The 27,604-nt window shown below is 42.6% G+C and overlaps 2 protein-coding genes across 3 annotated transcripts in view; one reads left to right on the top strand and one right to left on the bottom strand.

Moving 5' to 3' along the window:
* Positions 1 to 6,681, top strand: part of LOC126483623 (kynurenine formamidase) — a 46,951-nt gene extending 40,270 nt beyond the window's left edge. Inside the window, exons 5-7 of one of the 2 annotated variants that reach the window (XM_050106678.1) lie at positions 1,346 to 1,528; positions 1,616 to 1,763; positions 6,426 to 6,681. In XM_050106678.1, coding sequence (XP_049962635.1) covers positions 1,346 to 1,528; positions 1,616 to 1,763; positions 6,426 to 6,566 — 472 coding nt within the window. In that variant the 3' untranslated portion in view covers positions 6,567 to 6,681. The remainder of the gene's footprint in view (positions 1 to 1,345; positions 1,529 to 1,615; positions 1,764 to 6,425) is intronic. The other variant, XM_050106670.1, reaches the window with a different exon arrangement.
* The window catches only part of LOC126483633 (waprin-Thr1), a 185,716-nt gene that overhangs the window by 133,065 nt on the left and 25,047 nt on the right, over positions 1 to 27,604 (bottom strand). The gene's annotated exons all lie outside the window — the stretch shown is intronic.

Genomic DNA, 27,604 nt, shown 5'->3' on the forward strand with positions numbered 1-27,604 from the left:
CAGGAACTGGTCCTTTCTTTGCTCATGTACATGCCGCTGTTTGCGGCGTCGTCGTGCCCGAGGGTGACGTCGCAGAGCACCATGCTCTTGCACCTTTACTGAGGAAGGCTGTATACATCTTCAAACCAAATTTTCAACTTTTGCGTAGTAATGGGTGGAAATACTGTGGTTTCGAAAAAGTGGCATTCTTATTTCATTGCATACTGTAGTTGCACAGGACAGCGGCTTTGGCTTTATTCAGGCTGTGATTCTGAATTTGACGACTGTACGTTTTGTTGCTGTCTGGCTACGAATTAGAGAAGCTTTCCGAAGCAGCTCGGCTGTGAGCCTTAATAGCCGCAAAATTTTGACCACACTAATTCACTTTCCAACGGGAGTAGTGAAGATCGAGCTTTTAGACTTTAGCTTGAGGAAATTCTACGTTGCCGAGAGTCCCCAATGAGTGTGCGTAGTAGTATGTTCAAATGCTGTAGGATCTTGGGTGTTGTCCACCATCTTCATTCCTCCACTGTAGTAGGAGTAGATATTTAAAAATCTAATGTCTCTATGGACAAAAACAAAATGGACTAACTTGAAAGGGAGCTTATCGAAAGCTCCACGTTTGCGTGGAGGAATTTACCAGACAGTGATCTAGTGGCAATAATAAATTTAGCGCTCACACAGATATGGGCAGGAATTTGCAATACACTACTTATTTTGCGACGTAAAAATCAGCGAAGTCACTGATCCCCCCTGTAAAAATTGCTGTATGGACTTACTTCGTTGTGGAGGCCATTTCTTCCACAGTTCTTGATCGCCCATGGAAATAGTACAGTCGTACATTCATAAATTCCATAGGACTGAAAAGTTTCATTTTCAACATTTGTTACCAGTACGACGAGATTCCAGTTAAAAGGCGATCGAGCAGTGTCCCCAGCAATTGCTAATGACGATTTGATATTGGCGCCAATGGCGTTACGCTCTTCGTCGGCTCAGTGTGTCCTGACCAGTCTTCAATGCCGATATTGTGGGTGCAGTGGAAGTCTCGTATCATAACACAGTTGTAGGCACAGCACACGATGTGTGTTTCTACGGTTTCTTAAATTTATACTCGTCAAGTGCCTATCAGGCACTCTACATCAATAACAACCAGCTGGCCTGAAACTACTACAGAGTATGTACCAGCTATCAGCATTCCTTATCTTCCAAAACAGACGAAAATTAGCGTTGGATTTGTGGTGGTCGAGAGTCCGCTCCCTATGGTGTTTTTTTTTCCGTAGACTCGTCTGAACTCCTAGGAGAGTAGCTCGTAAGAATTTCAGCTGAGCTCTGTGTCGTGAGCCGGACGGCCCGTGTGTGCCGGCAGGGGCGTGTGGGTGTGCGGGCACTCTGCGGGGGCGCACCTGTCGGCGTGGCTGCTGTCGCCGTGGCTGGACCGGCTGGGCGCCGCCACCCGCCGCCTGCTGCGCGGCCTGGTCCTCGTCTCGGGCGTCTACCGCCTGGCGCCGCTCGTCCCCACCTACGTCAACCACGCGCTGCGCCTCACCAGGTACGGTCTGTCCACCCCACCCGCATTCCTTCCCCTGTGGCTCAGCCGCGGCGCATCCTCCACTGTGTCTGCTCTGACGGTTCGCAGGGAGACGGCCGATTCGGTGAGCCCCGCGCTAGCGGCCTTCCAGCTCTCTCCCGACTCCAAGGACTCTATCAAGAATATGAGAATTCTGGTCGCTATTGGGCAGCACGACTCTCCTGCGTTCCACGAGCAATCTCGAGAATACTCGAAGGTAAATATATAGCCAAGAAAACTTTTCAGAGCATTTGAACGTGCTGCCATGCTACACTGACGGGAAAAAAGTCGCAACGCCAGGTAGAAGTTGTTCGACATTCATGACAGTTGGTAGGCGTATTTCTACATCTCAAAGATGACTTCTATTCAAATTTCGCGCCAGTCGCATAAGAGTGGCGCTACTAACGTCACTATGATGTTTGCTTTAAACACACGCTGTAAGGCCGTGACCACTAGTTACCATTGATGTTGGACGTGGTGAGTTGGTTAGTCGAGAATGCCTTTAAGGCGACAAAGACTTCCTGGAAGATTAAAACTGTGTGCCGGGCCGAGACTCGAAGTCGGGACCTTTGCCTTCCGCGGGAAAGCGCTCTACTATCTGAGCTACCCAAGCACGACTCACGCCCCGTTCTCACAGCTTTACTTCTACGAGTACCTCGTCTCCTACCATCCAAGTTCTGCAAGGTTCGCAGGAGAGCTTCTGTAAAGTTTGGAAGGTAGGAGACGAGGTACTGGCAGAAGTAAAGCTGTGAGGACGCGGCGTGAGTCGTGCTTGGGTAGTTCAGATGGTAGAGCACTTGTCCGTGAAAGGCAAAAGTTCCGAGTTCGAGTCTTGACCCGGCACACAGTTTTAATCTGCCAGGAAGTTTCATATCAGCACACACTCCCCTGGAGACTGAAATCTCATTCTGAAAGACGCCTTTATCAATACATCACTGAGTTTGAATGAGGTCGTGTAATAGGGCTACGAGAAGCTGGACGTTCCTTCTGCGATATTGCTGAGAGACTTGACAGGAGTTTAGCCACAGCACATGATTTCTGCCAGCGATGATCACGAGAATAGAAGGTCGCAAGAAGACGGACGGCCACGTGGCACTACCGAGAGAGAAAGCCATCATGTTCGGCGTATGGCTCTGGCGTATCGCATTGCATCTGCAGCAGCAATCTGAGCAGCAGTTGACGTCACTCTGACGTAACAGACTGTTATAAATCAAGGACAGTTCCTAACCAGACGACCAGTAGCGTGCATTCCACTGACCCCCAACCACCGCCATCTGCGACTTCAGTGGTGTCAAGCGAGAATTCAGTGGAGGACAGGGTGAAGGTCTGTTTCAGATGAAAGCTGGTTCTGCCTCAGCTGCGTGTTCGTTAGATGGATGTTGGTTGAAGGCTTGCAATCAACCTGTCTGCGTGCTAGACACATTGGACCTACACATGAAGCTATATTCTGGGTGCGGTTTCCTATGACATAAGGAGCATTCTCGAAGTTAACCCGTGCATCCTGACTGCAAATTTGTACGTCAGCCTGGGGATTTGACCTGTTGTGCTGCCATTCTCGTACAGCATTCCAGGGGGTGTTATCAGCAGAATAACGCTCACCCACATACCGTGTTGTAATCCAGTAAGCTCTACAGAGTGGCCCGCGCGATCAACAAATCTGGGTCCAATCGAGCACGTATGAGAGATCATCGGACGACAACTACAGCATCATCCACTAACAGCGTTAACTGTCCATGTATTGACTGAACAAATGCATCAGGCATGGAACTACATCCCACAAACTGACATCCGGCACCTGTACAACGCAACGCATGCACGTTTACGCGCTTGCATTCAACATTCTGGCGGTTACACCCATTGCTGATGTACCAGCATTTCACTTTTCAATATCTTATATGCGCTTACTCGTGATATTGAGATGTTAAATATGTTACCTATACAAAGTAATTAATTATTTTTGGTGTTGTGATTTTTTTCCGTCAGTGAATTATGAAGAGTAGTTCAGCTAAGCTGTTCACCTCAAATGTTTCTGGAACATTTTAAAGTATTTTAATTTTGTTTTCAGCAAATGAATGTGAAGAAGTCCTCGGTAAACGATGTATAGTCTCTTGCGTAGCTATATTAATTACAGAGATATTAGCATCAACTTCACTTTCTCAAATGTTATTATTGATCGTTCCTGAGGACCAACAACGAACTGCTACCGATGACGTGACCACTGTTGGAGTGACGCCACAGCAGAAGAACGCTGCAGTTTAACTCATACCTTGGTGCTTTTGAGAAATACGAAGAATAGCAACCTAATGTGCAGAGCTACAAAAATGAAGCAAATATTGCAAATTACATTTTTTCCTTGCATCTAGATTACATTTAAGTTGTCGTTTCCTTAACATTTCTGTAGACAGCTTTCAATTTGCTTGATTATTTTTTGCTTATAATCAAAACAAGTTTTTTTTTTCTGGAAGGTCTGATAGTGTATCATAGCACTGACATTGAATGAAACAAAATAGTTTCAGTTCAGCTCTAATTATGATTACATATTCGCATTATCGTTTTGTCTTGCTCCTGAATCACTATGCCTGCTTTTGCAGTCATTACTATAGTATAGTTCGATTTTTAAAAAATCAATGTACATTTCCGTGAATGAGTGGTGTAGTACGCAAAATCGTACAGCTCCAAAAAGCACATTAGAAAGCAAGTATTCAAGAACTACATGTGGAGTCTGTACATGTATAGATCAGATACTTGGACACCGAGAAAGGCAGAAAAGAAACAAAACTGCAGGCTCTTGAGATGGGTAGGTGGAAGAGAATGTTGAAGGTATCATCAGTCTCAAACGCAGAAGTACTGAGACAAGCAGTAGAACCATGCAGCCTACTCAATCTTCGCTAGTAGGAACAATATGGTTCGCTACCTGCTACGCCGGCCATTTTGATTCATTAACCTAATTCAGCGGATGACGCAGTGAAAAAGATAGGTAGGTCGGTCGTAATAGGAGTTCATGGACGAAATTAGAAAATATGAGAGCATAAGAAACTTGTTTCAGGAAGGGAAGAAGTATGAGCGAATCCAGTACTCTTCGGGTTGATGAGTGAAAGACGAAAAAGGCGGTAATGCAAACATAACTAAGATGTGCAAACGTGACGAAAATGATGAGGCTGAAATCAAATGCTTATCGTGCTCGTTTTGAAGTCCCTTTCCTTCTCGATGTTGATGGGTTCTCAGAGGGAACGAAACTCCATTTATTACAGAACACGGAGGTGTTCGATGTGGGTGAGGAGATAGACAATCCATGTGGAGGAAGGTAAATGGATGCGGAAAGCAAGGCAGAGTGCATGGCATTCGGGGATTTGGAGGGACTTACAGAACTTTTATTTGGGGGGGGGGGGGGGGACCATGCAACATTTGCATAGCAGAGGATTGGCCGGATGTGGTGGCTAGCACGGTTTTTAGCTTATATGGGCAAGACCGCAGCGTCTGGAACCAATCAGAGAGGGACGAAGTGACGCACGCGTGTAAGAGTTGCGCAGCTCACAGCAGTGAGTGCTTTCTTTCGATATAGTAAGCCTGCCCCCACTCCCTACTGTTACTCGTGCTCTCTATTAAAGTTATGGCTGTTTATTCTAATCTCAGCAGCCTCCTGTATAACGAAGTCCCAATATGATATCACAGGAGCCAAGACTCATTTTTTTTTTTTTTTCAAATTGTATTTTATGTCCGTTTTCCAGGCAGTTCGCAGCTAAGCCCGACTTCCCAAGGTCCCTTTGTTCAATATGTCCCTTGTTCTCAGTATAACGCTCCGCAATTGTGCTAATTGTTTGACCTGCATAGAAGTTGCTGCGTTTGCAAGATACACTATGCACAATCGAAGAGATATGTCGTCTTTAACAAGGTGTAACATATCTCTTTTCTTGGCGGCGGGTCGGAACATTGTGTCTCTGTTCATGTCTCTATAGCGCATACCTTGCTGCCCTTTGCCCCACACTATGGCAGAAGCGCAGTGCAGTGCAGTGCAGACAACAGTCAAGAAGAAATGTAAATTAGCGCTTATATCCCGTCGAAGTCCTCGCAGACAGAGCAGTGGGTCAGCTATATATGGATGAGGATCAGCTGTGATCAGAAGCGATTTACGGAACAAACTAAAGTGGGATGAAGGAATGGGCACATAAAAGACACATTCCTCAACCACTGTACCATCTTGGACGAGGAATTATTTCAGAATAACTTATTACTCGGAACAACAGTTGGCAATATGCGTCCGTCTTAACAAAAGAAGCTTTGATTGTGTTATACGCTGTGAAAACTTAGACGAACGCAAATAAAGTTGTTGGAGCATGGATGTGTAACTATAGTTCAGGAAAAACAGCCACCGATAACGCCGTAATCTAGAATGGCGCTTCCATCGCTATGAGTGCAATGAGAGCAGATCATAGGAACGACAGATTTCTTATCTTACTTTTTAAACGTGACATCACCAGCACGTCAGTACGACTGTAGCTTGCACATTAGTTCCGTTGTCCGCTAAGCATGCACCTTCGCATGACGATTAAGTCCACCATTGCAGTGTAAAGATATTTATCACTAGAACATTGCTTTTAAATAGGAGCTCATTCCCACTTTCTTCAGACTTTGAAGCACAATATTTTGTTTGGTTCCTTAAACGTGAAGAAATTACTTTGAGAAGAACAGTTTAAAATATCAGGAGGCTCTGGCTGCATACAAAGGGAAATCCAGAGGAGCTGAGTAGGGCATTTCATTTTTTGTCTTTCAAATGCACACGATTATACATCACACAGTAGAAGATTTTAGAAACTGTTTATGCCATCTAAATAAACTCAAAATTGTGTAGTTTTACTTTGAACATCACTCAATATTTCAGATTCTTCGTGGCATCTGCGATCACGTGGAGTACCTCGAAGTCGCAGATATGGACCACTTCAGCGTAGTGGAAAACTTGCACAAAGAAGATTACATCCTGACGAAGAAAATTATTGCAATGATTAAGAGCAGCAACAACTGAGAAGACAGCTACGTGCATTTTTCTTCTCTGTGTTGTTCTTTAAAAGCACATCACGCTATGTTTCAGCCTAATCTTTCAATAAAAATATGTACTTCTGGGAAATAATCACTGTTTTTTCACATGGTTGTGACTTACACTGAATGATTATTTACGTATCGGATAATATCAGCTTCGGTTTTCGTTCCAACAGGGGCAAAGACATTTCAGAAGCAAGTGTAAACAAAAAACTAAGGAAAAAACACAATACATGCATTTCTCAACAGGATTTTTCCACACACCTCAACGATTATAAGAAAAATACTGTTACCTTGAAACTTCATTCTTCGATGCATGCTTTACTGAAGCTAATAGATTAGTTATTAAAATGGTATAATGCTTTTGGTCTTACTGAAGTTAGATTTATGGCAGCAAATTCTTGCTTCGACCTGTTACCACCAAACGTCTTGAAAACATTTACAACTATTTGTATTACTCTAATTTGTTTGAAAATTCCTATAATGTATAAACTGAAATCAACAGCATAACACGTTATTTTCTAGATTATGTTTATCGCAAACCGAATTCAACTAAACGCACGTCAGGAACGGTGAGATGACAGCAGAACTCCAAGACATGAATGCCGGATAGATCACGCACACGCTTATTCAGCTGCTGATCGGCTTGTCAGAATATTAACAGCCCAGTTTTGCTGGCGGTGGTGGCAGTTATTGAAAAAGAAAAACAAATAAGAAATGACGATGTTCCGCTAAAGTTGACAGAAATTAACGAATAGTTAATAAAGTACAATTTCTTGCCTTCAGAACAAGGACGTCCCAATTCAAGCAAATAAGCGAATTTCGTCACATGATTATGCTTTGGAAATTACTTTATTAAAAGTCTTTCGGTCAAGATTTCACACCTTGAAATATTGTCAGGTATCTTCATCAACTTCTATAGGGACTCTGTGTCCCCACAAATTATAAAATCGTCTATCGTTGGTTGCTAGACAGGTAGGCTCGAGGTTCAAGCTGTGGTAGTGTGAGGTGTTGTACACTTGTAAATTTTATGCTTATTGTGAATTGATGTGTGTATTTTACTATATGACATAATGATGTAAAAAAATGGATTCATAAGGTACAGTAGCATTTGCACCCACTAGCAGCTAGAATATAGTGGCACAAAAATAATCAATTTTAAAAAATAATTTTTTCTGTTTCAATCACTTTTTATTAATATTTATTAGTACAACGTACATCGGCAGCGTGCTGGTATCATCAAGCGTAGCATAGTTACATGAATCTGAAGTGTGACGAGGATTATTTGCGGGGTGTGCTGGTGAGGCTATGCAGCCTACCGAAATTTAACCCTATACAGAAATATTCGTTTACTTCGGTGTAAATCTTACGTGAGTTGTATGTTTAAATCATTTCAATGACTTCTTTACTTCCATTTTTGCCGAAAATATATTTGTCTGGAACACAGAACGTAGTAATAAGCACAGTACCATCACTTATCACTTTCACATACAACTCGTTTGAGGTATATACTAAATTAATGAATCTTTCTGTACAGGGTTAAATTTCGCAACCTAAACTTACTGGCACACACAGCAAATAATCATCATGACACCTCAGATTAATGTACACGTAAGTAATGCACCTGATGATGGCAGAAGCTGCCGAAATGTTCCGTGCTAATAAATATTAGTAAACGGTAACTACAATAAGGATAAATCTAAGAAACAACAATCATTCACCTAATATATGCTTCATATATTAAGCAGAAATACCATAACAAAATACAGCTACACACAGCAATATAACACAGTAAAACAAATAATATTGGACAAGAAACAAATGACATATGTGATAAACAATAATGGAGTACAGAATTCGGTAATCACACCCAAAAACAATGGCGCATTACCTATTAACTTACCAAAACAAAATTGTTCATAAAAAATACAATGTTTTCAAGCAACGACGACTTCAGTTAGGATTCTGACCGACAACACAATACAGAAAAGAGATCAGACGACACGCTACAACCACCGATAAATTCAACAAATTCGCGATTTGTCCAACAGTCATCTCTTCTCAGTAGTTATACGGAGATCTTACTTGCAGTAGTTCTAAGAGTAAATGTTCCGATCTCATGTGAGTATGATGCCTCGAAAGCAACAGTTCACGCGTCAAATTTACTAAGCACTTAACTACACGCGGCCATTAGCAAACAGTTTCTCTTAAGTCATCAGTTTCCGGTTCGTTTGAATCTGTCCACCAACAAAAATAGAGACGATTTAATAATTTCTTTTAACTCTGGAGGATAGACCAGAGGTTACAAACTGAAAAAAGTTTGTACCAACAGAGGAGAGCAGAGGGGAAATTTGTTTGTAATGAATACACAGCACTGTGCAATGTAACACAAGTAAAAATTGTACAAGAAAGCTTGCGAAGAACTTAATGTCATTTATTTGGAGTGTTATCGGTAATACGACAAGTGCAGTGTTTTTGTTGCAACATTTTCACGGGAAGAACATATTTTCAAAGCAAAATAAATAATCTATAAATTCTATTAATATTCACATTTTGGTACAGAATCACAATGAAATCTGATTTTTAAAATTTCCTGCCTTATTAAATAACGACGTTATTTTATATGACGGGCTACCGAGGCCAAACTAATGAATGTTGTATAAGCAAAATCACATGGCAATGTCGAAATCACAGTAGCAATTGTAAAAAAATCTTGACCAAATTTTCGATGACGTCGTTGTTACCATTAAAAACGTATTTTTAAGCTTCAGATTGGAAACAAAGTAAAGTCTTACTGATGATGTCCAGGACTACAGAACACACGACTGGATAAAGGAATCAAAAATAACTGTGCTTTTTGCAGAAATAGGTGGATCCCGGCAGATCATGGCTATATCTGACAAGTACTCACCATCAGTCATAACATTCCTCACTATTTCATTCATATGTTCATTCTAACTTTTTCTGGGTAAAGGGTTTAGAGCTCAAAATTCCAGCTCACTCAGTTATGGAAAGAATAAAAAATATAAAAAAAAGAGACGTGCAGCAGAACACAATTCTTAGGTTTACTACACGGGTACGATGTTAATTGGGTAGACTTAGTGAGGAAACATTTTTAACTGAGCTAGTACTCTCTTAGCAAAAATATAAAAGAAAAAATTTCCCCCAGTTCCTGATATGGAAAGGTAATAGGGTTGCCATGTCGGATTCCCGGGAGAGTTCCGGTTTCAGGTTTAAAAAACCGGTGTCCAGAAAAACACTTTCAGGACAGCAGTTTATCCCGGATTTCGGTTTTCTGAGAAATATTCTCATACTATTTATTTTTTCTCTAAATTTTTGCGTGGATCCATATTTCAGCTACAGCTTTTAAACTAAATAACCAAAGTTTTTATTTTCGCTCCTGACTGAATTCCTTAAGGAGAGTTATTGAGCGGTAACGTTGCTGGGTTTCCGTTATTGTCTCATACCTCAGTTCAGTTTAAGCTCTGCACTGACATGGTTCTCTGTTTCTCTATCTGAGTTGTGTGGCATTTAATTTGTTATTTAAGTGTTTGATTATTTCAAGTGATCTCAAAATACCAAAAAGGAAGTGCTCATTCTAAGAAAAATATTCAGAAGAATGGTTCTTCATTAAACGAGGAAGAAGTGACTATCAAGCGAATCTGCAATTCGTGTTTTGTTTCTGTTGCACATGAGGGAAGAGCAGAGATTGAGGATCATGTAGCTAGCGTAAAGTAAAATAAAACGGTTACTCTCCAAACACTTGAAAAAATGCAGAATTATTTTGTTTCAAGTTCATTCAAACAGGGTAAATTAGTTGCAGCAGCAGAATTAGCAATATGCTGTCACACCGTTAAACATTAGATGCCCTTGAAATCATTGGACTGTGCTAGTAGGCTAATCTCCAAAGTTACTGGGGCCTACTTGTTCACAGCCCCCCCATGAACCATGGCCCTTGCCGTTGGTGGGGAGGCTTGCGTGCCTCAGCGATACAGATAGCCGTACCGTAGGTACAACCACAACGGAGGGGTATCTGTTGAGAGGCCAGACAAACGTGTGGTTCCTGAAGAGGGGCAGCAGCCTTTTCAGTAGTTGCAAGGGCAACAGTCTGGATGATTGACTGATCTGGCCTTGTAACAATAACCAAAACGGCCTTGCTGTGCTGGTACTGCGAACGGCTGAAAGCAAGGGGAAACTACGGTCGTAATTTTTCCCGAGGGCATGCAGCTTTACTGTATGATTAAATGATGATGGCGTCCTCTTGGGTAAAATATTCCGGAGGTAAAATAGTCCCCCATTCGGATCTCCGGGCGGGGACTACTCAAGAGGACGTCGTTATCAGGAGAAAGAAAACTGGCGTTCTACGGATCGGAGCGTCGAATGTCAGATCCCTTAATCGGGCAGGCAGGTTAGAAAATTTAAAAAGGGAAATGGATAGGTTAAAGTTAGATATAGTGGGAATTAGTGAAGTTCGGTGGCAGGAGGAACAAGACTTTTGGTCAGGTGAATATAGAGTTATAAATACAAAATCAAATAGGGGTAATGCAGGAGTAGGTTTAATAATGAATAAAAAAAATAGGAGTGAGGGTAAGCTACTACAAACAGCATAGTGAACGCATTATTGTGGCCAAGATAGATACGAAGCCCACACCTACTACAGTAGTACAAGTTTATATGCCAACTAGCTCTGCAGATGACGAAGAAATTGAAGAAATGTATGATGAAATAAAAGAAATTATTCAGATAGTGAAGGGAGACGAAAATTTAATAGTCATGGGTGACTGGAATTCGAGTGTAGGAAAAGGGAGAGAAGGAAACGTAGTAGGTGAATATGGATTGGGGCGAAGAAATGAAAGAGGAAGCCGCCTGGTAGAATTTTGCACAGATCACAACTTAATCATAGCTAACACTTGGTTTAAGAATCATGATAGAAGGTTGTATACATGGAAGAACCCTGGAGATACTAAAAGGTATCAGATAGATTATATAATGGTAAGACAGAGATTTAGGAACCAGGTTTTAAATTGTAAGACATTTCCAGGGGCAGATGTGGACTCTGACCACAATCTATTGGTTATGACCTGTAGATTAAAACTGAAGAAACTGCAAAAAGGTGGGAATTTAAGGAGATGGGACCTGGATAAACTGAAAGAACCAGAGGTTGTACAGAGTTTCAGGAAGAGCATAAGGGAACAATTGACAGGAATGGGGGAAAGAAATACAGTAGAAGAAGAATGGGTAGCTTTGAGGGATGAAGTAGTGAAGGCAGCAGAGGATCAAGTAGGTAAAAAGACGAGGGCTAGTAGAAATCCTTGGGTAACAGAAGAAATATTGAATTTAATTGATGAAAGGAGAAAATATAAAAATGCAGTAAATGAAGCAGGTAAAAAGGAATACAAAGGTCTCAAAAATGAGATCGACAGGAAGTGCAAAATGGCTAAGCAGGGATGGCTAGAGGACAAATGCAAGGATGTAGAGGCTTATCTCACTAGGGGTAAGATAGATACTGCCTACAGGAAAATTAAAGAGACCTTTGGAGATAAGAGAACCACTTGTATGAACATCAAGAGCTCAGATGGAAACCCAGTTCTAAGCAAAGAAGGGAAGGCAGAAAGGTGGAAGGAGTATATAGAGGGTCTATACAAGGGCGATGTACTTGAGGACAATATTATGGAAATGGAAAAGGATGTAGATGAAGATGAAATGGGAGATATGATACGGCGTGAAGAGTTTGACAGAGCACTGGAAGACCTGAGTCGAAACAAGGCTCCCGGAGTAGACAACATTCCATTGGAACTACTGACGGCCTTGGGAGAGCCAGTCCTGACAAAACTCTACCATCTGGTGAGCAAGATGTATGAAACAGGCGAAATACTCTCAGACTTCAAGAAGAATATAATAATTCCAATCCCAAAGAAAGCAGGTGTTGACAGATGTGAAAATTACCGAACAATCAGTTTAATAAGCCACAGCTGCAAAATACTAACACGAATTCTTTACAGACGAATGGAAAAACTAGTAGAAGCCGACCTCGGGGAAGATCAGTTTGGATTCCGTAGAAATGTTGGAACACGTGAGGCAATACTGACCTTACGACTTATCTTAGAAGAAAGATTAAGGAAAGGCAAACCTACGTTTCTAGGATTTGTAGACTTAGAGAAAGCTTTTGACAATGTTGACTGGAATACTCTCTTTCAAATTCTGAAGGTGGCAGGGGTAAAATACAGGGAGCGAAAGGCTATTTACATTTTGTACAGAAACCAGATGGCAGTTATAAGAGTCGAGGGACATGAAAGGGAATCAGTGGTTGGGAAGGGAGTAAGACAGGGTTGTAGCCTCTCCCCTACGTTATTCAATCTGTACATTGTGCAAGCAGTAAAGGAAACAAAAGAAAAATTCGGAGTAGGTATTAATATCCATGGAGAAGAAATAAAAACTTTGAGGTTCGCCGATGACATTGTAATTCTGTCAGAGACAGCAAAGGACTTAGAAGAGCAGTTGAACGGAATGGATGGTGTCTTGAAGGGAGGATATAAGATGAACATCAACAAAAGCAAAACGAGGATAATGGAATGTAGTCGAATTAAGTCGGGTGATGCTGAGGGTATTAGATTAGGAAATGAGACACTTAAAGTAGTAAAGGAGTTTTGCTATTTGGGGAGCAAAATAACTGATGATGGTGGAAGTAGAGAGGATATAAAATGTAGACTGGCAATGGCAAGGAAAGCGTTTCTGATGAAGAGAAATTTGTTAACATCGAGTATAGATTTAAGTGTCAGGAATTCATTTCTGAAAGTGTTTGTATGGAGTGTAGCCATGTATGGAAGCGAAACATGGACGGTAAATAGTTTGGACAAGAAGAGAATAGAAGCTTTCGAAATGTGGTGCTACAGAAGAATGCTGATGATTAGATGGGTAGATCACATAACTAATGAGGAAGTATTGAATAGGATTGGGGAGAAGAGAAGTCTGTGGCACAACTTGACCAGAAGAAGGGATCGGTTGGCAGGACATGTTCTGAGCCATCAAGGGATCACCAATTTAGTATTGGAGGGCAGCGTGGAGGGTAAAAATCGTAGGGGGAGACCAAGAGATGAATACACTAAGCAGATTCAGAAGGATGTAGGTTGCAGTAGGTACTGGGAGATGAAGAAGCTTGCACAGGATAGAGTAGCATGGAGAGCTGCATCAAACCAGTCTCAGGACTGAAGACCACAACAACAACAACAACAACAACACTTGTTCACAAAAAAACATTTAAATCTGTGGACCGTGAATTTGAGTACTTCCGAATGCAGTCGGCCGGAAAAACATGAATGTGCCAATGTACCTTCGCATTAAATCTTTTCTTCAGCTACATCATCTACAGTCTTGTGGTAGTAATGTGATGACTCCGCAACTTTCTTCTCCTCCTCTTCCTTCTTGTGTGAAAACGGCCACAGCCGCAACAGCGGCTACTTCTTTCTCCCCCCCTCCGTCCCCCCGCGAATATAGAATATAGCGTGACTTACTAAAGGGCAGCTATTCAGCTTTTTTTTTTTTTGTTTTTTTTTTTTTGTTTTTTTTTTTTTTGAACCTGGGCAGTGGACCTGCCTGTGTGAGCCACTTCTCCCCGCTGGAGCATTTCGCAGTCTCCCGACTAAAAGAGTAAACTTCCTCGCATCCTTCCTTTTTCTTTAGGCTTAAGAAAACTGTCACGGTTTTTCTCGGGTTCTGCTTCCCAAATTACGTCATTTTTAGTTAGTTTAAGAGAAATGTACTGGTTTGTCAGGCAGAAATTACGACAACCTTAAGAATAGTTACATAGCGTGTCCCATTTACTCGTGGCCGCTAAGTGTAGGTTCCTCGCCAATTACGAATCATGTGCTCTGCTTCGTCTGACACGGAGAGGACGTGAAAGAACGTCAAAGTGAACTACGCACCTTTGACGGCGAGAACTCTTCAGCGACCATTTGCTCTTATTTGTTATGTTATTGGTGGAGAGTATCAGCGAGCACTTTACTTTTAACGATAAAGTTTATTTCAAATTCTTCAGTGGCTAAACCCGTTCTTAGTGGTTATCAATAGCCCATAAATATTTCTTGGTCGGTGGCTGCTTCAGGTAACACTATGAGTCAACATGTCCGTCAGACTCCCATTAAGTTCCTTTTTTTTTCAGAGATAACTCCTGATACTGTATCGGGCACAAGCTAACAAGTTGCTCCTGGAGGGGGCTGGCACCTGTTGAAAAGCGGCCACCAGTACATTCCTATCGCTGGACGACGACAAAATGTTACGTGTTGAAAATAGCAGGAAACTAATAAGCATTAATTTCGGAGTACAGTCTGTGTATACAATAAAAAATAATCACGTAATGCAGGAGAAGTAATGAGAGATGAAAAAAGTAAAAAGTAAACAGTAGTTTATAGGAAACCTCCCTTAAATGTTGACTCATAACATATTCAGATGCAGCTACGGGCCAATGCAGGGATGGTAATCAAGACGAGTCTCGTGAGTGAAGATGTCATGTGGTGATCTCAGGTGATCAAAGCTCTTCAAGAAACTACAGGCAACTACACGTTGGTCCGCAGCTCGTGGTCGTGCGGTAGCGTTCTCGCTTCACGCGCCCGGGTTCCCGGGTTCGATTTCAGGCGGGATCAGGGATTTTCTCTGCCTCGTGATGACTGGGTGTTGTGTGGTTGTGTGTTGTCCTTAGTTTAGTTAGGTTTAAGTAGTTCTAAGTTCTAGGGTACTGATGACCATAGATGTTAAGTCCCATAGTGCCCAGAGCCATTTTTTTTGTTCAGAGACGAGCTTCAGAAAACTGTTTCAGTTTTCTAGAAAATTTACTCTATCAACAGGTGCGTGATTATCTGTTACAGTTTGAGGACGACACACATTCGACAAGACCTAGAAGAGAATGAAGAACATGAAACACCCATCATATTTGATGATAAATGTTACTGTACTAAGCGATAAGTTACAGGGCACTTTTTAAACAACATTTTTAAGAACACATGGCTACCATAATGCACCGTAACCGTGCTTTTCCGTTTTTTGGCGCTTCAGGCATTACGATTTACGTTGCCTTGAGCTTCAAACATAAGAAAAGCTGTTTGCTGTCTTCTACCAGATAAAGGCCTTAAGCAGACTTCTCCATGTAGTACGGTCTTCGAGGAACAAGCGTCCATCATGCTTCTGCATGTTTTCCAGTGTTCGCTACGTGCCTTGCATTAGGTTCCCATCACACACTTTTCTTCATCTACATCGACACACATCAATAGAAGTTCTGCATCACCTCGGTTCCGAGAGTTCCGGAACATGTACAGAAAATTGGAATAGAGATCAACATATACATCATTTCCGCCCTTTTTATTGCTCATGAAAACCACACATTGCATGTTGTACCACCATACAGCGAGACCTTCAGAGGTGGTGGTCCAGTTTGCTGTACATCCGGTACCTCTAATACCCAGTTGCACGTCCTCTTGCATTGATGCATGCCTGTATTCGTCGTGGCGTACTATCCACAAGTTCATCAAGGCACTGTTGGTCCAGATTGTCGCACTCCTCAACGGCGATTCGGCGTAGATTCCTCAGAGTGACTGGTGGGTCACGTCGTTCATAAACAGCCCTTTTCAAACTATCCCAGGCATGTTCGATAGGGTTCATGTCTGAAGAACATGATGGCCACTCTAGTCGAGCTATGTCGTTATCCTGAAGGAAGTCATTCACAAGATGTGCTCGTTGGGGGCGCGAATTGTCGTCCATGAAGACGAATGCCTCACCCATATGCTGCCGATATGGCATCCACGTATCATGCAGCCGTTACGGCGCCTTCCATGACCACCTGCGGCGTACGTCGGCCCCACATAACGCCACCCCAAAACAGCAGGGAACCTCCACCTTGCTGCATTCGCTGGACAGTGTGTCTAAGGTGTTCAGCCTGACCGGGTTGCCTCCAAATCCATCTCCTACGATTGTCTGGTTGAAGGCATACGCAATACTCATCAGTAAAGAGAACATCATCCCAATCCTGAGCAGTCCATTCGGTATGTTGTTGTGACCACCTGTACGGTGCTGCATGGTGTCGTGGTTGCAAAGATGGACCTCGCCATGGACGTAGGGAGTGAAGTTGTGCATCATGCAGCCTATTGCGCACAGTTTGTGTCGTGACATGACGTCCTGTGGCTGCTCGAAAAACGTTATTCAACAGGGTGTCGTTGCTTTCAGAGCTCCTCCGAGCCGCGCCAGTAGTAGGCCTTGGAAGGCCTGAGCGAGGCGTGTCATCGACATTTCTTGTCTCTTTTTATCTCCTCCATGTGTGAACAATATCGCTTTGGTTCACTCCGAGACACCTGGACACTTCCCTTGTTGAGAGGCTTTCCTGGCACAAAGTAACAACGCAGACGTGCTCGAACTGCGGTATTGACCGTCTAGGCATGGTTGAACTGCAGACAACACGAGCCGTATACCTCCTTCCTAATGGAATGACTGGAACTGATCGGCTGTTGGATCCTCTCAGTCTAATAGGAGCTGCTCATGCATGGTTGTTTACATCTTTGGGCGGGTTTAGTGACATCTTTGAACAGTCGAAAGGACTTTGCGTGTGATACAATATTCACAGCCAACGTCTATCTTCAGGAGTTCTGGGAAACGGGGTGATGTAAAACGTTTTTTGATGTGCATATATTCTGCAAACCAACTCGCTTTTGAATTAGGTTCCCATCTCATACTTTTCTTCTACGCCTACATTTATACTCTGGATTGTGGCGGAGGGTACTTCTGGTACCCTTAGCCGATGCCCCCTTCCCTATTCCATTCGTGAACGCCGCGTGAGAACAATGACTTTCTTAAACCTCCTTATTGCCCCAATTCCTCGAATTTTCTTGTTCTGATCATTTTGTGAGAGTATGTGGCAAGAAGTAATTCGTTCACCGACACTTCCGGACCGTACTCGTTTGGAATTTCAACTGCAAACCTCTCCGTGATGCTCAACATCTCCCTCGTCGCGTCTGTCAATCGAGCCCGTTTCGCATCTTCGTAACGCACTCGTGCCTACTAAACGACCCCTGACGGGATTTGCTGTTCTTCGTTGGGTGTCTGTCTTTTCTATTAATCCAACCAGATAAGGGTCCCAGGCTGATGAGCAGTACTAAAGAATCGATCTTATATCTTGCAATCCAGCAAACAATTTTCTTGATCGACGTGCGATCCTTGTTACATTCTATTTAATTTTCGTTATAATCATAATTCCGTCTTCCACTCCAGTCTGTTTCCCGATTTCTGTTTTTGTTTTCTTGTTTCTCGCAGTAGTCCCCAGAGTGTATCTATCTATCGATCTGTGAGGACCCCTCACTTTTCGAATGGTTTTCGCATTAAAAATTCATGTCTCAGTACCGTAAGGCAAAACCAATTATACACCCTCATTATAATCTTTCTGTTTCAGACATGTCGGAACCTTGGTTTTGAAACTTCTATATAGTTTAACTATAGCACTCCAGGTCACTTTCACTCTTCTGTTTCCTTCTTGTACACTCGATGTAGTGGTTATCTAGAAACAACCCAAATATAAATCTCGTCAACAGTTTCATTGATACAGTATACAACTTTTTCGATGTGTTCATTATTCATCATATTATTCGTATAGTAATTTGTTTTTAGAGGTTGTTTCTATTTATCGAAAGAAAGAGGAAAGAAATAATTAGGGATTAACTTTACTTCTATTAGAGACGGGTCACAAGCAAGTTGCCGAATACACAAGAAACGATAAGCCACCTTCCCGGTATTTGCGGTTTGGGGAAACCACGAAACACCTAAATCTCGATGGCCGTCCGTTCGTTTAGATCCCGTATCTCTCCAATGCTAGTCCAACGTTTATCAGAAGAAACAGTTCTATTCCTCACTGGATAATCCGATTTCTGTGGGTGACAAACAGAGCGAATTTTCCGTACATCTGCAACATTCAAGGCGTATTTAAAGAGCTTCTGCTTCAAATAAGTAATGATAAAAGGCGACCGGTAAACAGTATCCTATGAAGGCGCTCTCGTGACAACGAACTAATACGTTGCGGACTTACACATCTACCTCATAAATCCAATTACGAGTCCGAAGAAGTATGTGCTATTAAGCAACCATTGTTGAAAAATAAACATGCATTTGGGGTGTTATGGTGTAAATATTCCATTGTAGAACAACACTTCAAGAGCCACTCGTTCCAGGAAAACAGTGCGCAATTTTGATAACGTCGTATTGCAATGCAGTTGCAGCTTCAGCACCTCCTTACTGGAAGATACGAGCTGCAATGGAGTTGTTTTTGACTATTTTTTACAGTATTGTGTCACTGAGCGGCGAACTTAAGAGATGCAGTCTCTTAACGCAGAATCTAGTGTAACCGGATGATGCGGTTTGTGTGCAATATCATAAAAGAAGTTCGAGACTACAGTGTAGTCGTACCTGTAGATATACACAGAACAGCCAAAGGAACTGGTCCATCTCCCTAACATCGTGTAGGTCCCCCGCGAGCACGCAGAACTGCCGCAACACGACGTGGCATGGACTCGAATAATGTCTGAAGTAGTGCTGGAGGGAACTGACACCATGAATCCTGCAGGGCTGTCCATAAATCCGTAAGAGTATGAGAGGGTGGAGATCTCGTCTGAACAGCACGTTGCAAAGTATCCCAGATATACTCAATAATATTCATGTCTTGAGAGTCTGGTGGCCAGCGGAAGTGTTTAAACTCAGAAGAGTGTTCCTGGAGCCATTGTGTAGCAATTCTGGACGTGTGGAGTCTCACATTGTCCTGCTGGAATTGCCCAAGTTCGTCGGAATGCACAATGGACATGAATGGATGCAGGTGGTCAGGCAGGATGCTTACGTACGTGTCACCTTCCACAGTCGTATCTAGACGTATCAGGGGTCCCATATCACTCCAACTGCACACGCCCCACACCATTACAGAGCCTCCATCAGCTTGAACACTCCCCTGCCAACATGCAGAGTCCATAGGTTCATGAGGTTGTCTCCATACCCGTACACGTCCATCCGCTCGATATAATTTGAGACGAGGCTGGTCCGTTCAGGCAACGTATCTTCATTCATCAACAGTCCAATGCCGGTGCTGACGGACTCAGGCGAGGCGTAAAGCTTTGTGTCGTGCAGTCGAGGAAACACGAGTGGACCTTCGGCTCCGAAAGCCCATATCGATGATGTTTCGTTGAATGGTTTGCACGCTGACACTTGTTGATGGCCCAGCCTTGAAATCTGTAGCAACCTGAGGAAGTGTTGCACTTCCGTCACGTTGAACGATTCTCTTTAGTCGTCGTTGGTCCCGTTCTTGCAGGTACTTTTTCCGACCGCAGCGGTGTTGAAGATCTAATATTTTACCGGATTCCTGATATCCACAGTACACTCGTGAAGCGGTCGTACGGGAAAATCCCCTCTTCATCGCTAGCTCGGAGATGCTGTGTCCCATCGCTCGTGCGCCGACTATAACGCCACGTTCAAACTCATGTAAATCTTGATTACCTGTCATTGTAGCAGCAGTAGCGGATCTAACAACTGCTGCAGACACTTGTTGTCTTATATAGGCGTTACCAACCGCAATGCCGTATTCTGCCTGTTTAAATATCTCTATATTTGAGTACGCACGCCTATAACTGTTTCTTTGGCGTTTCGGTGTAGTTCCGTATCTTCTTATTCTGTGATATATGCGCTACCTGACAAACGAAGTGCAGCACTGAAGAGGCATGGCCAGACATCAGTGTAATTACATACACGTACACATCAAGAGCCAGTGCAGAAATGATTAGAATTGCAGTTCCCTGTTACAGGTACAGCGACCATCAGAGTGTTGGAAAATTTGGAAATTTGTGGTGAGTTCCTACAGGACCAAACTGCTGAGGTCATCGGTCCCCAGGCTTACACACTACTTAATCTAACTGAAACTAACTTACGCTAAGGACAACACACACTCCCATGCCCGAGAGAGGACTGGAACCTCCGATGGTGGTAGCCGCGCGAACCGTGGCAAGCCGCCTCGGACCTTGTGGCTATCCCGCGCGACATCACAGTGTTGTTACTAGGCTTGGTAGGGTATATAATGTGCGTGAACAACCTCAGATGTACTGATCAGTGGAACGGACAGCGAGTTGCTGCGTATCGTGTGAGACAGAGTAATCGGCACCTGTCGGCGTGCATCCACGCCATGGGGGGTTAAAGGTTTTACTGATAACTGGACCCTTACTGCCAAATTCTAAGTTTGATTCGATTATGCAATCACTCACATAACATCACTTACCATCCCAACCCGTGAAGTTTCAGTTCGTTTCCTCGTCCCCTTCTGCGTGCTTGAGTCTTTTTTCGGGCAGAGTAAATATAAAACCTGAGAACTCACTGACATGCATGTACTACTAAGGCGGTGATGGAGCCATGCTGCTGAAAAACATTATTCGTAGCAGGTGCCCTGGTTCAAGGAAGTCGGAATGTTGAAATATGTCAGACAATCTCCACCATACACGTTTATTTCGTTAAACAAGAACGATTCGATAATCCTGTATCTATTATACCTGACCAAATATTCGACTACAAACCATCACATCATCAACTCATCACTTACGAATTGCATATTCTCAAACGTCAGATTCTAATTTTACCTCGATTGGTTGATTCTGCAAAGCAGTCGCATACGAGCGTAAAATACTTTTGAAGAAGTCACCGGACAAAAATTTCAGTGGCATGAAGTTTCAATGGAGCTTGAAGTCTCCCTAAAAATCTTCGAACAAAGCGAATTCCCTTAAGGAAATATAGGCGAACGCTTCTTCGTATTGCTCCCTTACTTCTGCTGCAAATGACGATTTGTCTACCACAACAGATAAGTCACATATTTAATCTAAAGCAATTGTTTTGTTCCTTATGTTAAAGTGGGTACCCGAGATTCTAGTCACAGAGAAAGTTCACTATAGAAGCCCTAATTTATGCCGGTCGCTGTGGCCGAGCCGTTCTAGACGCATCAGCCCGGAACCACGCTGCTGCTGCGGTCGCAGGTTCGAATCCTGCCTCGGGCATGGATGTGTGTGATGTCCTTAGGTTAGTTAGGTTTAAGTAGTTCTAAGTTCTAGGGGACTGATGACCTCAGATGTTAAGTCCCATAGTGCTTAGAGCCACTTGAAGCATTTGAACCCTAATTTATACTAGGATTTTATTTATTCCTGGATGGTTCTCCGAGTCAGTAGGGCTGCAGTGAGTTCTTGAAACTCTTCCACAATTTGAAATGTGTAAGCAAATGGGTGGTCCTCTAAGGAAAATGCTAGACTTGTGAGAGATGGTTCCTTCACTGGAAAATTTTAGCTCTCACTGAGACAGGTTCTGTTCGGAAGATTCTTCCACAGGCCGGCGAAATTGTTATCATCAGCACTCGTCTGTGCTCGAGACCATGCGAATAGGATGTGCGTGTATATCATTGCCAAAATACCCCCGTTAATGAAGCGGGTAAATGACAGAGGTATAGTTTTATACTTTTCATTAATGGCGATAACTGAAAAAGAAAACAGTTCTACAGCAAAAGTGCTTTACTTATATCAACAACTTTAACGGATATTGCTTTCGTTCACGGGTCGGCTTCAATTTCTATTCACTTCTCTGACTGACCTTACTTTCTGACAAACATTGCAATCTCGTAATCTCCACACAAACTGCTCCTGATGTACTTTCGCAGTGAATGGCAAGTCCTTCTAATAATCTCAGTCTTTCCTAAATCTCCTCTCTTCTCCTGCTGACTTACCAAGTTTACAAAAATACAACCTTTTCCTCCCCGACTTCAGTCTTCCATTCCTAAACGGTTGTCACCCAGAATTCGGTTAGGAATCCAAGTCTCCGTGATTCGCCAAACATATTCGGTGCATTTAATTTTGTTCTGTATCGGTATTATTACATGTCGCTCTTTTCTTACTGTTATTTCTACTTTCGTCTACTCTGCTGCAATATTTTGCTTTTAGGGACACTTTATTTTAGACAGTTGCATGTTTTCATGGTTACGTTTTCTATTGGTCCGGCATGTCAGCCATACAGATACGTAGGATTTCCCATTCTCTACTAGAATTTCAGTTGCCCGTTCGCTGTGAAAAAAATAGTCTACAATGTAGTAGTGGAAAATGAGTCATTGCTCATTTGCGAAATCGAACACCAATGATTGTCGTCAGCAGTGCATCACTAGTGAGTATTTGCTATGAGACCACAATAAAATCCGTTAGAACTTCGTCCAAACCTCTTACCTACGTTGAGGTTCCAAAAAGTTCAGTTTTAGAACTTGCACTTCCTCATATTAATTTAAATTATTTACATGACTGATGACTGTTGCAAAATAAACCACAAGGTACGTATTACAACACAAAACCTTAAGTTTACATTTATCAGTCCACAAAAAGCAGTTCCGCGACAAAATGCGGAAAAGAAGTATGATGTGTACGTAAATAAGGTTGCATCTACACAAACGTGCATGTAAATAAACTTATTGGTAAAAACTTGTACTAAACAAACTGTTCATAACAGCATAACATCCGTAAGCTGGAAAAAACAATCCTTCAGTTCACAAATCAGAAAATAAGCTCGTAACAACACTACGTCCAATTCTTTACAGGTACAGTTGTGTGTCTCAGCCAAGCGAAGCCTAATACGTCGGTGGATTCACTGCTGAATACATTAACAAGTTCAGTTGTTCTCTGGTTTTCCAGTTTAAACTACGTTTGGATCAAATCTTCTCTGTGTGTTAGCAATCCTAGAGTATTTGTATTGTAGTGTATTGTATTGAACTGTTGTTGTTGTTGTTGTGGTCTTCAGTCCTGAGACTGGTTTGATGCAGCTCTCCATGCTACTCTATCCTGTGCAAGTTTCTTCATCTCCCAGTACCTACTGCAACCTACATCCTTCTGAATCTGCTTAGTGTATTCATCTCTTGGTCTCCCCCTATGATTTTTACCCTCCACGCTGCCCTCAAATACTAAATTGGTGATCCCTTGATGCCTCAGAACATGTCCTACCAACCGATCCATTCTTCTGGTCAAGTTGTGCCACAAACTTCTCTTCTCCCCAATCCTATTCAATACTTCCTCATTAGTTATGTGATCTACCCATCTAATCTTCAGCATTCTTCTGTAGCACCACATTTCAAAAGCTTCTATTCTCTTCTTGTCCAAACTATTTACCGTCCATGTTTCACTTCCATACATGGCTACACTCCATACAAATACTTTCAGAAATAACTTCCTGACACTTAAATCTATACTCGATGTTAACAAATTTCTCTGCTTCAGAAACGCTTTCCTTGCATTGCCAGTCTACATTTTATATCCTCTCTACTTCGTCCATCATCAGTTATTTTGCTCCCCAAATAGCAAAACTCCTTTACTACTTTAAGTGTCTCATTTCCTAATCTAATACCCTCAGCATCACCCGACTTAACTCGACTACATTCCATTATCCTCGTTTTGCTTATGTTGATGTTCATCTTATATCCTCCCTTCAAGACACCATCCATTCCGTTCAACTGCTCTTCCAAGTCCTTTGCTGTCTCTGACAGAATTACAATGTCATCGGCGAACCTCAAAGTTTTTATTTCTTCTCCATGGATTTTAATACCTACTCCAAATTTTTCTTTTGTTTCCTTTACTGCTTGCTCAATATAGAGATTGAATAACATCGGGGAGAGGCTACAACCCTGTCTTGCTCCCTTCCCAACCACTGATTCCCTTTCATGTCCCTCAACTCTTATAACTGCCATCTGGTTTCTGTACAAGTTGTAAATAGCCTTTCGCTCCCTGTATTTTACCCCTGCCACCTTTAGAATTTGAAAGAGAGTATTCCAGTCAACATTGTCAAAAGCTTTCTCTAAGTCTACAAATGCTAGAAACGTAGGTTTGCCTTTCCTTAATCTTTCTTCTAAGATAAGTCGTAAGGTCAGTATTGCCTCACGTGTTCCAGTATTTCTACGGAATCCAAACTGATCTTCCTCGAGGTCAGCTTCTACTAGTTTTTCCATTTGTCTGTAAAGAATTCGTGTTAGTACTTTGCAGCTGTGGCTTAATAAACTGATTGTTCGGTAATTTTCACATCTGTCAACACCTGCTTTCTTTGGGATTGGAATTATTATATTCTTCTTGAAGTCTGAGGGTATTTCGCCTGTTTCATACATCTTGCTCACCAGATGGTAGAGTTTTGTCAGGACTGGCTCTCCCAAGGCCGTCAGTAGTTCCAATGGAATGTTGCCTACTCCAGGGGCCTTGTTTCGACTCAGGTCCTTCAGTGCTCTGTCAAACTCTTCACGCAGTATCGTATCTCCCATTTCATCTTCATCTACATCCTCTTCCATTTCCATAATATTGTCCTCAAGTGCATTGCCCTTGTATAGACCCTCTATATACTCCTTCCACTTTTCTGCTTTCCCTTCTTTGCTTAGAACTGGGTTTCCATCTGAGCTCTTGATGTTCATACATGTGGTTCTCTTATCTCTAAAGGTCTCTTTAATTTTCCTGTAGGCAGTATCTATCTTACCCCTAGTGAGAGAAGCCTCTACATCCTTACATTTGTCCTCTAGCCATCCCTGCTTAGCCATTTTGCACTTCCTGTCGATCTCATTTTTGAGACCTTTGTATTCCTTTTTGCCTGCTTCATTTACTGCATTTTTATATTTTCTCCTTTCATCAATTAAATTCAATATTTCTTCTGTTGCACAAGGATTTCTACTAACCCTCTTCTTTTTACCTACTTGATCCTCTGCTGCCTTCACTACTTCATCCCTCAAAGCTACCCATTCTTCTTCTACTGTATTTCTTTCCCCCATTCCTGTCAATTGTTCCCTTATGCTCTTCCTGAAACTCTGTACAACCTCTGGTTCTTTCAGTTTATCCAGGTCCCATCTCCTTAAATTCCCACCTTTTTGCAGTTTCTTCAGTTTTAATCTACAGGTCATAACCAATAGATTGTGGTCAGAGTCCACATCTGCCCCTGGAAATGTCTTACAATTTAAAACCTGGTTCCTAAATCTCTGTCTTACCATTATATAATCTATCTGATACCTTTTAGTATCTCCAGGGTTCTTCCATGTATACAACCTTCTATCATGATTCTTAAACCAAGTGTTAGCTATGATTAAGTTGTGATCTGTGCAAAATTCTACCAGGCGGCTTCCTCTTTCATTTCTTCGCCCCAATCCATATTCACCTACTACGTTTCCTTCTCTCCCTTTTCCTACACTCGAATTCCAGTCACCCATGACTATTAAATTTTCGTCTCCCTTCACTATCTGAATAATTTCTTTTATTTCATCATACATTTCTTCAATTTCTTCGTCATCTGCAGAGCTAGTTGGCATATAAACTTGTACTACTGTAGTAGGTGTGGGCTTCGTATCTATCTTGGCCACAATAATGCGTTCACTATGCTGTTTGTAGTAGCTTACCCTCACTCCTATTTTTTTTATTCATTATTAAACCTACTCCTGCATTACCCCTATTTGATTTTGTATTTATAACTCTATATTCACCTGACCAAAAGTCTTGTTCCTCCTGCCACCGAACTTCACTAATTCCCACTATATCTAACTTTAACCTATCCATTTCCCTTTTTAAATTTTCTAACCTGCCTGCCCGATTAAGGGATCTGACATTCGACGCTCCGATCCGTAGAACGCCAGTTTTCTTTCTCCTGATAACGACGTCCTCTTGAGTAGTCCCCGCCCGGAGATCCGAATGGGGGACTATTTTACCTCCGGAATATTTTACCCAAGAGGACGCCATCATCATTTAATCATACAGTAAAGCTGCATGCCCTCGGGAAAAATTACGGCCGTAGTTTCCCCTTGCTTTCAGCCGTTCGCAGTACCAGCACAGCAAGGCCGTTTTGGTTATTGTTACAAGGCCAGATCAGTCAATCATCCAGACTGTTGCCCTTGCAACTACTGAAAAGGCTGCTGCCCCTCTTCAGGAACCACACGTTTGTCTGGCCTCTCAACAGATACCCCTCCGTTGTGGTTGTACCTACGGTACGGCTTTCTGTATCGCTGAGGCACGCAAGCCTCCCCACCAACGGCAAGGTCCATGGTTCATGTATTGAACTGGGGACCTAGAAACGACGGAAATGCGTCGTCCCCGCCGTAGCCCTCAGTGGTTCACAACCCCACAACAGGCAACAGCAGTCTACTCACCCCACCGCCGCCCCACACCGAATACCGAATCCAGGATTATTGTGCAGATCGGCCGCCAGTGGACCCCCCTCCCCCCACTCTCCCTCCTTCAGACGAGTGTAACCCCTATGTTTGCGTGGTAGAGTAATTATGGTATACGCGTACGTGGAGACAGTGTTTGCGCAGTAATCGCCGACTTAGTGTAACTGAGCTGGAATAAGGGGAACCAGCATTAATTCACCGAGGCAGACTGGCCAGCACACTGGACCTAAACACTTATCCCCCGGCCGAATTCGTGCAGGGGACCGGAACGCCTTCCCGCCCGGAAAGCAGTGCGTTAGACCGCACGGCTAATCGGGCGGGCCTCCTAGAGCAAGCTAGCTAATGCAGCGCTTGCTTGCTTTAGTGCTTCATTAAACGATATCTGCTATCATTGGCAGCGTAAGCAACCAGATATAGTGTTACGACATCAATAACAGAGGACCATACTACCAGAACAATCACTAATAATGTAGAACCTATGTCGGCCCGCGATTTCGCTTTCGTTAATCCAGATAAAACTTTCAGCTCGACAACTACCTCTATAGAACCACAACTTCCGTACCTGTATTATGAAAGTAAATTTTGTGTTTATAAATTTTTGTTGTTAGTTTGCATCGCTCAACAACGTGATTATGAGCGTCATGTATAAAATTTGATGAGATGTGTAATCAGCTAATATATAATGCTATCTTGTCTTCCTTACATACGAGTGACGTAGCAGATGTAACGATTTGAAAATAATGTTCGTGTGTCTATCGAACTCGTGTGAAACATACAGTCGTCTGTGGCGGTGCGCGTTGGGAACAAGCGGACTTTTGTGACGC

This window comes from Schistocerca serialis, chromosome 1 (assembly GCF_023864345.2).
Source record: "Schistocerca serialis cubense isolate TAMUIC-IGC-003099 chromosome 1, iqSchSeri2.2, whole genome shotgun sequence".
Taxonomy (NCBI): Eukaryota; Metazoa; Arthropoda; class Insecta; order Orthoptera; family Acrididae; genus Schistocerca; species Schistocerca serialis.